Source organism: Mastomys coucha, unplaced genomic scaffold (genome assembly GCF_008632895.1).
Source record: "Mastomys coucha isolate ucsf_1 unplaced genomic scaffold, UCSF_Mcou_1 pScaffold1, whole genome shotgun sequence".
NCBI classification, from domain to species: domain Eukaryota; kingdom Metazoa; phylum Chordata; class Mammalia; order Rodentia; family Muridae; genus Mastomys; species Mastomys coucha.
In genome coordinates, this window is record NW_022196891.1 from 28502975 (window position 1) to 28513741 (window position 10767).

At 51.4% G+C, this 10767-nt stretch overlaps 1 protein-coding gene across 1 annotated transcript in view; it reads right to left on the minus strand.

The window, feature by feature from the left end:
- Mfsd4a (major facilitator superfamily domain containing 4A) overlaps positions 1–10444 on the minus strand; it is a 30797-nt gene extending 20353 nt beyond the window's left edge. The window contains exons 1-3 of the mRNA XM_031382083.1: positions 10154–10444; positions 1378–1576; positions 212–463 (exon numbers count right to left, since the gene is read on the minus strand). Of these exons, the coding sequence (XP_031237943.1) occupies positions 212–463; positions 1378–1576; positions 10154–10383 (681 nt within the window). The 5' untranslated portion in view covers positions 10384–10444. The remainder of the gene's footprint in view (positions 1–211; positions 464–1377; positions 1577–10153) is intronic.
- Between the last annotated feature and the right edge of the window lie 323 nt (positions 10445–10767).

Consider the following 10767-nt stretch of genomic DNA (forward strand, 5'->3'; position numbering starts at 1 on the left):
TCGAAAAACCAAAAAGAAAAAAAAAAAAGAACTGCTAACACAGAGGGACTTTTGGGATGATTCCTACAGGCCATTTCCCCCTCCTGCCTGCACACAGTGGACCCTGGCTTGTCCCTTGAGTCTGAAGATTCTGTGCTATTGAGATAGACTGGGTGGCATGCACTGTCCCCACCCCCCAGCTCCCTACCCCAGCTGTACCAGTGACACTCACATTGATAAGAGCCATGATCCAGAAGGCATAGGATACGTGGTTCTCGGTCCCATCCTTTGGGGGCAGCCTGGGGATCGTCTGGTTTATCCAAGGCTGGGCGGCTGCATGCTGTTGGCTCAGGACCCGGGATACATGGCTTCTGGAGGTGGCATTGGCTGTGTTATTAGCAGGAAAGCAGTTGGCCTCTGACAGGAAGGGATCAGCGATCAAGGGGCTCAGCAGAGCACCAAGGCCCACGAAGAAATGGAGGACCTGGGTAGAGGGGAGGGGTACCGCTCAGCCTGGCTCAGGACTTGCATCCAGAGGGTACCACCTCCCCTCCCCTTTACTTTATATCGTATCCAGGAGTCCCCTGCCTGACTCTAGAGTTAGGAGGAAGACTTAGGAAGCAGGAGAGAGAATGAAGAATGTCAAGGAAAGGTCTCTTTCACCACCCTTGATGCCTGGGATAACTGGAGTGATTGTGGCTAGTCCTCTCCTTTATTTCCACAACCTTAATTCCCACTGGGGCTGTCTCCTGTCCTGGTGGTCAATTTTGTCAGTCTTGATTGGATTAAGAAACACCTAGGGCACCAAGAAAGTGCCCCTCTGGGTGTGTCTGTGAGGGCATTTCTACAGAAGCTTAACTAATGAGGGAAGTCCCAGCCCAAATATGGGTGACACCATCCTGTCAGTGGAAGTCTGAGACTTCGTAAAAATAGGAAAACAGCCAGGCAAACCCTGGCTTTCCTCTCTCTGCTTCCTGGTTGGTGCCCAGGATGGTGCCACTCGTGACACCCTTCCTCTCCCCGCCATCATTGTGGACTGTATTTCCCTGAACTTCAAGCCAAAATAAACTCTTCTTCATTAACTTGCTTCGTGAGGTACCTGGTAACCTACATTACGTGACTGGAAGGAGAGAGGAGAAGAGGCAAGAGATGGGAGAACAGACAGCAAACCCTCAGCCTCACTCCCTTTCCTGGTTAGAGAACGTTTGTTAACACCGGGGGTTCCTGGGAGAGGTGACAAGGCAGGCAGAGATCACCCAAAGCCGAGGAAACCCAAAGCCAGGCATTGGGTTACCGATGGTGTATGGCCCAGCTAGTAAGTGATCAGGACAGGCTGGGGAGGGCCTGGGGAGCTCCCTGTGCTTGGCCCAGGACCCAGCCTCCCGCTGTGTAGCTCACCTGAAGGAAGAAAGCTGAGTCCTTCTCGTATATCCTCACCAACTGCATGTTGGCCACGGTGTCGATGCAGCCCATGGCTAGGCCCGCCAGCGCTATGACCGAGGCCAGTACCTTCACGTCATGGCAGAAGGGGATGACAGCAAATACCAGGGAGATGACCAGGGTAGAGGTGAAGAGGGCCCATAACGACTGGGCCAGGCTGGGCAGGGGAGAGCTGGAGTTAGCAGAGGAGCCCAGAGCCTTCCTGGAAGGCCCCACCTCCTTGTCATTGCTCTGCTACCAGCAGAAAGGGAATGGCTCATAAGCTGTGGGTTGTATGGAGGGATGAGTAGGCTCTGGTCCTGAGTACAGCAATGGCTTCTCACAGCTGCTGCGAGTACACCAAATGTCACGCTGGTGCTCACAAAGGCCAACAAACATGTTATGTTGTTCAAACCTTATTCTCTCTAAGCAATCATATGCAATAATACTCCTGACCCTCTTGGGGAGGCTATTTTGAGCATCTCAAGGGAACAGTGCCATACATCTACAAATAAAGGTTGGGGACCCAGGATGAGCCTGAGCCTGGCAGTCCTCAGCTGGGTAAGAATAGGGGTCAGGTAAGTCACATGTGCCCTTCAGACCGGAATTGACTGAGAGTTAGTTGTGCTCCCAGGCAAGACCAGGCTACCGAGACCAAAGCCACAGCATAGAGTTTGGTTAACTTAGTGACTTCTCTTTAAGGACAGAGGTCAGGGACTATTCCTGCTAAGACTAGTCTGAGCAGTTCCCAGTTCAAACAGACATCAGAACAGCCCTCCCCAGGCATGCTGAGAGCTGTCCCCACGAGAGATCGATTTCAAGGTCTTGTTGGCAGGGAATTTTGCCTTATAACCAAATTCTCAGAGAAAGGATCCAAGACTCGTGTGTTTTAGGACCAGTCTATAGGCTAACGTACTGTGTTTGGGGGCAGAACTGGGCAGCAAGAAGATTCTGGAGGTTGTAGAGGAACACCCTCAGATGATGAGAAGGGAGAGGTGGAGTCAGCCGACCTCTGAGGTTCCAGAACACTGGAAGGGAAGGCGGAGGGTGTATGTGTGGGGGATGGGTCCCCAGAGATGTGGCAGGCTGTCTTTTGTCAGCACTTGACTCTGATCTCCTCAGCACACGGCCATTCCATCTCCGTGTATCTGATTAAAGCCTTTTGAGTTCTGTTGATGGCAGTAGTTCGTTATTTTGTTATTTTTCTCATTTCCAGGCTGATCTGGTGGGGGAGCTTACTGTTCATGACCCCTGTCTGCTCCCTCCTGGATCCTGGGGGGAGACTCGCTTCAAGGCCTGGCTTAATAGGATGGAGGGAAAGTGGCTGCAGTTTGGGTGGTCTGTTCCCTGAGACAGACCTGCAAGGAAGGCTTGCAGCTCTCCCTGGGGTCCTGTTCTGACAGTCCCCAGCCTGACTACCCAGCTGTCCTACTGCAGTGCTTGCTTGTGTTTCTGCTTCCTGCTCTGTAGTAACACACTTCATTTACCTCTTCCTCTGGACCCAGTACAGGAGGGATACCTATCCAGGTGAAAATGGCAGACCTCTCCTTTCCACTCTCCTCCTCTAGCTCCTTTCCTAGTCTAAGACAGACAGGCAACCTCTTGAGGACCAACTTCAGGGACGGCACCAGGCACTTCTATTTGCTCCTTCACCAGCCCACTACCACCGCCTCCCTCACCAATTCAAGTACAAAGACTCTCTCAGGAACTAATACATTACACGCACCCGTTATCCCAGCACTTAGGAGGCAGAAGGCGGAAGATGGAGAGGTCACCACCAGCCTGGGTTACATAGCAAGACCATTTATCAAAAATACAAGAGAAGCCTGGCGGTGGTGGCGCACGTCTTTAATCCCAGCACTTGAGAGGCAGAGGCAGGCGGATTTCTGAGTGGAGGCCAGCCTGGTCTACAGAGTGAGTTCCAGGACAGCCAGGGCTATACAGAGAAACCCTGTCTCGAAAAACAACAACAACAACAACAACAAAACAAAACAAAACAAAAAACAAAAACAAAAAAACAAAAGAAACTAAGTAATTGGGCATGAGGTGGAAGTGAGGCTCAGTGGAAGACTGTGTGCTTTGTGTGTGTCTTCCGGGCACCCTGGGGCTGTGGCATTGAACCCTGGAAGTGGTTCAGTGTAGTACTCAGTCTCGTAGCAAAATCCTCAGGGATGGGACTTAAGTAAGACCAGTCAATCCGTGACAGGAAGAAACCACAGGGAGGTAGGGGGAGGAAAGGACAGGTAATAGCTGTGTTACTGTGTGCGTGGAAGCCACTGGGGTTTGTTTGATGCCCTAGACTTTGTACATCTGAGAAGACTGGGAGGTGGACTTGAAGCTTGTGCCCATTCGACCTATGAGTGAAGCCAGGCTAGGAGGAAACAGACGTGGAAAATCCCTTCCCTGTGCCTCCTGCCAGGACTTGGGCTGTGATTGGCATCTAGGATTGGGGCTGGAGTCTGGAAGGCTGACTCCCACATTTGTTCTGGGTTCTTGGGCCAAAATATACGCCAGCAGCTCACTCTTCCAGGTGCTTTAGGGCTCTGCATGGACATTCCAGAAATCCTTTAGAATTAAAGCATGTTCGTTGCCTATTTTAAATGGCTGAGGTAATAGCTCCTTCCAGGAACATGGGTCACTAAGGATTACAGAGTAATCATGTTGAAAGTTTGACATCAAGGATGCGGGTGGAGTGTGTGGTCAATATGCTGGCTTCAAGGCTCAACTTTGCTACTGCATAATAGTGCGACCCATGGCAAACCGCTACCACCCAGCCCCTGTGAGTTACAGTCTCCTCCACTCTAATTGGGGATAGCAAGTCCTCCTTGTCAAGGCCTCAGGTGACTCCTCTCCAGTGCTCATCATTCCTTGCAGCCCTGGGCTTCTTCAAAGTCAATGCAGGACCCAGGATATGTGCCAGCAAGAAGAGGGCATGGACCAGTGCCAACTCCAGGCTTCTTCCCACCTATCTCTGTTCCTGCTGCCATAGGCTCAGAGTGATCCCTGGAGTCATGCAAGAATGTACCAGGAACCCACCTCTTTCCTGGTCCCGCACAGTGGCACAGCTAGAGTGACAGCAGCGAGGACCTGAGAGATCTCCCTTTAAAGATCAGGAAACTGACGTCTAGACAGGAAGAGCCCACCAGAGTATACAACTGAGCCCGGGGTCTTGACTCCCAGGTGAGGCAGAGCCTAGTAGAGTGCCATTGTCCTGTCCTCCACTGGAACTCAGATGTGAATTTGGGTCAGTTAAAGGCATCTCTTTCCTCCAAGGCTTAAGAAACTTGCCAGCAAGCCCGATAAATGGTCAAGTTACTGATTAATGACTCCACTCAGAGTTGTAAATGTGAGTGGAGAGGAGGGACCAGCGTCCTCCCTCTGGCTGGCTGGGACTATTGTGGCGTTGCCTGCTGGGCCACTTTGGCTATGTGACCTTGAGAAGGCTGCTAACTCCCTCTCAGCAAGGGTTGCCAGGTACACATGTGACCACCTTGGGGTGTCCCTGCCTTGGGCACCTGTTCTTGGCTTCCTGGTACTGTGAAAAGAGGCAGGGCTGCATGGCTCCATACAGGCAGAGCCCACTCCTGCCTCTGCCCACATGTGGGGAAGAATGCTGCTGAGCCTCAACTCCACACTGCCTGGGTCTATGATAGCACATTCTCCTCAGGAACCCCTTCTCCATGGCAGGGATGATGGGATCTCACCTTTCTCATGAAAAGGGCTGGGGGACAGAATGGAAGAAGTCACAGTGGGTCACCTATCAATCTCAAGGGGACAGAGAGCCCATCCTTCCAGGAACTAGGATCAGTGAGCAATTTTCTCTTCAGCTGATGGGGGCAAGGAAGGTTCCCTATCACTCAGTCACCTCAGGCCTCCATGTTGATGCTGTTCATGTTGGGGACTGCCTGTTTGACTCGGCTGTGGCTGCACCTTCCTCAATGGCTCACTGGGCGCTGGGCATGTGAGAAGTGCCATACAACCAACCTTAGGCCTGTCTGCCCAGAATACCTCTCCCCCACTTCCTAACATGCCCGACCTGTTCCTCAGGAGCCAGTTCCTAATGTCACCTCCTCAAAGTGGCCTACCTAGAACACCTAGCTGGAGCAGCCATAATTCAGCTCTGCCCTCCCTCTCTGTCCCTATCCTATATCACTGTCGCACACTGCCCTCCAGAATGCACACTTGGCAGGAGCAGGGACCTTGTCCGGAGCCCTCACCCCTGAATCAGTGTATGGCTTAAGAAGCATTTGTTGAATGAATCATCTAATTTGTGGGAAGAGTTCTGAGATGTTTTATAATTAAAACTTTGATACATGGTTTCTATGCTATCAAATCCAACTTTATTTAAGTGTACAACTCACTTTTATTTTCATAATGTGCGTAGTGAGCCCATTACCATAATTTAAGTGTTGAGGCTTGTGTATTTGTTTTTGTGAGATAGGGTTTTCATTTTATAGTCAAGGCTTGCCTAGAACTCACAATGCTCCCGCCTAACAGCTCCCCCACTGCCTAACCACCCTACCAAGTGCTGGGATTATGGGTATGTATTGCTGTGTCCAGCTTAAATGTAAAGTCTTCCCGTCACCTCAGAGAAACCCTATATCCATCAGCAGTCACCCCGTGTGCTTCTTCTTTTTACCACTTACTACAAGGCTTTTTTTTTCCACCCCAGATCCTGTGTACTGGATAGCTCATGTGAACGGTCTCATACCCTGTTGTGGTCTTTTGTTACCGGCTGGTTCGTGGCCAGCTCTTTGGCTGAATGAGACACCCTGTAAGGATGGCTCCATAGGCTACCTGACCCTTTGTTTATACCACATTTTATTTACCTGGCCATCTGCTTATGAAAGTAGACCTTATTTTCACTGACTTATCATGAATAATGCTGCTGTGAATATCCATGGACTCATTTTTGTGTAGACAAATGTTTTCACTTCCCTTGGGCGTATTTGCTGGGGACAGATTCTCAATGAGTCCAGGCTCGCCTCAAACTCCTTATGTAGTGGAGGATAACTCAGAATTCCTGATCCTCCTATCTCCATCTCCCAAGGGCTGGGATTACAGTCATACGCCACTATGCCTGGTTTTGAGATGTTTTTAAATAAGAACCTGTCTAGTGCTGAATTCTCTTTAGGACTCTGGCACATATAATATGTTTCTAACACGGTTTGTAGCATGCTGAAAAGTGGACTAACTGATGAAGGGCCAAACAGAAGCTGTCTAGGAGTGAGACCAGTCAGAGCCCAGTCCAGGGAAGAGAACTGTCAGTGCTGTGTTCCAGGGACTGCGAGGGCCCAGTGACTTGAGATGCAACCAGACTGAGGATCGGGCTATGAGGAAGAGACTGGGGGTCAGGCTATGAAGAAGGGTATGAAGACTCAGTTTGCTACAAGGGTTTGCAGGGGAGTCATTCTTGGCTGAATCCTGGCAGCATGGGATTTGAAGATAAGGAATTCGACTTAAAAGAATAGATAAGGAAGGTGTCAATTGGCAGATGTAGACACCAAGAAGCCCGAAACCACTTAATACTGGGAAGAAGCTACGGAGAGGCTGGGAGTCTTTGGAGAAGATCTCAAATCATGAATCTACTGATATCCCTGAGATAAGGGGGTTTTCCCAGCTGCCCTGAGGTGGTTAGACAGGTCCCACAAAACCAGGGAAAAAACCCAACAACAACAAAACTCCTAACCTTTTGTCTAAATACCCATTACCTCTTTTGTAAACCACAAGCCTAGCCACTCTGCCAACCAGGTGGCTTTCTAAGTTTCTTCTCTAGATTTCCTTTTTGTGCTCAACAAGATTTTTTCCAAGGGAGGCTCTAGTTTAGGTTCTTGTGGCTGTTCTTCCTCCTGCTGGGCCTGCAGATGGCCTGCTTTAAAGGTTAAGGTCTTTGTCTCCGCTAGGAGTAGGGAAGGATGCCTGGTGTCGCCCTGAGGACCTTCTCCAATGCCTGCCCCTCGGAGGTGTCTAGAAGGCCCCTGTGGGCCAGAGCTCTCAGATCAGGCTAAGCAGAACTCTAAAGAAAGACGGTCTGGTGTGTTACTCCCACACCGGCTCTATGCAGCTGGTCCTTGAGATTTGTTAAGGCAATCCCCTCTCCCCAGTGCCAGCCTGGCACACTGACTGGTAATCACTTAAGCTGAAAAGCACTTCCTTGCAGGAACATTAGCATTTCAACAGACAGGCGAGGCTGTGCTACACTCACTCCAGGCCATGTCAGGGCTGGCGGAGCTTCTGTTCATTTTGGGGGTGGGGATGGGTAGAAGGGCCAGAGTTAGCCAGGAGAGTGATGTCCTTGCTGATAGTCAGGGTCTTCCCCCTCTTTCCCACCAGAACCTTGCTTTGCTCTTTATCAAACAAAAACGGTTCTTGGTGACAGTTTGGTCTTGAAGCTGTGAGCCACTAAAGCTCAGAATTTAAATTTGAACCACCAGGAGTTCTACCCAGCTCTGGAAGATCCCAACAGGAGGCCAGGAGGCTCACATTGCCTTCCTAGGCACTGCCAGAGCTCAGGAATACTCAGCCCATGAAGACCCACAGGATATCCATCACTTGCATGAAGCTCAGCTAGAGAAGCTCAGCTAGAGAGCAGTTGTTGACACACATAAGGCACCAGCCACGGCCAAGGTATCTGGGACTACAGTAAAATGCTCACGTTCAAGCCCTGGAACTATGCGATATCAGACAAGTGCCTCCCCTCCTCCTTCCTGTCTTTAGTTTTCTTTCCTTTTGACTGATTGAGACAGGGTCTTGCTATGTAGCCCAGGCTGGCCTCCAACTCAAGATTCTCTTGACTCGGCCTCCAGAGATTTGGGATTAACACCCCTAGCTAAATCTCTGAAACCTTCTGAGTTTCCACTTCCTCCTGTACAACATGGGGAGAACAACATTACTTTGCAGGGCTGTGGTGAAAGCCAAGTAGGTTGATAGAAGACCTTTAGCACAATGGTTAGTTACTATCGTTGTTGGCACTACTGCGGTTTCCCGACGCAGGATTTGCTCTCTGTTGCCTGTTCAGAGCCTTGGTGGATAAGAGATTTAGAGGGAGGACCAAAGCCAGGGAGAGACGGCCCAGTTAGGGGCATATTTGCTTCCCATTTCAGAAAAGTGGGCTTGCCAACCTGACCCTTAGAATGATCCTCATTCACCTTCCTGTTTGAGCTACATATGTTCCTAAAAAACGTTCTAGGAAGGTGAACACAGCACAGCATAACACAGCGCATCTGTGAGGGCTGGGAGTGTGGCCCAGTATCAGGGAGCTTACCCGGCATGTAAGCTTCCATTCCCAGTGCCCCCAAACAACAACAGAGCCTATCCTCTGACATTCAGAGATGCTCCCTCCCCCTCTTCATGAATGTTCTAGCTGAACATATCTTCAGAATTCCTATATATACAAGATTCTATCCCAAACTCACAAAGTGCTAACAGGCCCAAGCAGACTTGCTTCTGAGAATTCTTGCACTTGCAAGAGGATGTGGGGGGAAATGAAAATAGTCACTCTCCAGTTCCTGAGGTGCCGCTGGCTCTGGGTGGCTTAGACTGGGGTCCATTTTATACTGACACCTGTATTGCATCTTCCCACAGCTGCATGCATGCCAGGAGGACTGAGCCCTCCAGCCCTTTGGCCCAGAATGGCCTCTATACAAACAAGGTCTTTTATTATCTATCTGTCTGTCTATCTATCTATCTATCTATCTATCTATCTATCTATCTATCTATCCATCCATCCACCTATCCCTATCATCTATCTACTTATCTATGTATCTATGTATCTATGTATGTATCTATGTATGTATCTATGCATCTATCTATCTATCTATCTATCTATCTATCTATCTATCTATCTATCTATCTATCTGGTTTTGCAGTCCAGATAATTGTTTCTGTAGGAAGCAGAATGAGGAAGACCACACAGTCGCCTCTGGTGTGCAAACATTCGTTCTAGGTCTCAGTTCTAGGTCTATTCCTGGCTGTACAGAGACTGAAGGCTGCTGCCTTTCTAAAAATATCCGAAGAGGGGTTCCTACACCAGGAAAATGGGGCTCTGCATGGCACTCAAAAGGGTAACAGTCCGAGTGCTGGGGAGAGACCAGAGTTCTGTCCTGGAAGAGGACAGGGAAGAGTAACAAGGTGGAGGGATTCAGAAAGGGGATCCTGGGTAGCAGAGATAGAGGATGGATGAGAGGCTCTACACTCCTCTACCTAGCTATGTGAGTTTCAGGGGCCCAAGGGCTCACTCAGCCTCCGCAGGCTAATTAATGCTGCAGCCGTGCCCTGTCTCCCTTAGGAGACGCCAGGAGCCTCACCATCTAGGTAAAGGGATCAATTGATGTGGAGCCACTATGAGTGGAGCCACCATTGGGTTCCTAGTCAAACCATAGGCCAGCCCTGTCACTGAGAACTGCCCCCTGAGCTGGCACCGCCAACTGTCTTCCTCTCAGTGCCAGTTCCACCTCCGGCGCCGGGGCTACAAAATCTCAGAGGAGCAGAGCAATAAGGGTCTTACGCATCTCTGTACATTCCAACACTCCTTGGCTGGTGGGCTTGGTGAGCGAGGGCGAAAGGGTTCTGGGCTCTCTCGGGGGTGGGTGAGACAAATACATATAGCCCAGATGTCACCGTCAGTCCCGAGAGAGTTTTCCGGGAGAGCTTGCGGTGGGGGAGGGAGGCAGCCCCTGGGCTAAGATCCAGCCCAGCTGGGCAGGTGGTCACAGCTGGCGGGGATGTGGAGGGGCGCGAGGAGCGCGACACTCACGTCCTCTTGAAGACACCCCCGAGGGCGCTGCCCAGCAGGAGGCAGAGCTGCTGCGAGAAGAAGACCCAGGAGATCTGGGGCAACGAGCTGTGCGTCTGGCAGCGCAGGTCCAGCAGCGTGGGCCCCAGGAAGGCGATGCACAGGCCGAAGCTGAAGAAGACGCTCCAGTAGGTGAGTGTGGGCTGTAGGTTGCGGCGGAGCAGCTCAGACACCCGGCCGTCGCAGCCCATGGCTCGGCCGGCAGCTCGCAGGGAGCCCAGGGCCGAGTGCCGCGGCAACCGGAGGCCGGGCGGGGAGGAGAGGAGAGGAGGGGAGCGGCGCGCGGCTGCCCCGCCCTCGGCCAGCGCGGGGACGCCTGGAGGTCCGGGGCGTCGCGGACGCACGTGTCCCGCCGCGGGGACCGCCCAGCCTCGCTTCACGTTCCTGGGGGCCCCCACGCTGGAACTCACCCGGGAGCGCGATCTGCCAGCTAGTGCTAAAGGTTCCCCGCGCCCTACACGGCACAGCCTTTCCTCCTGGCGATCTGAATTCTCATCACTTAGTCCTGGGGTGCTGCAGGTGGACTTTGAGGGTCTGCCAGGGCCGCCCTCTATCCCCCTCCCATGCCCTACTTC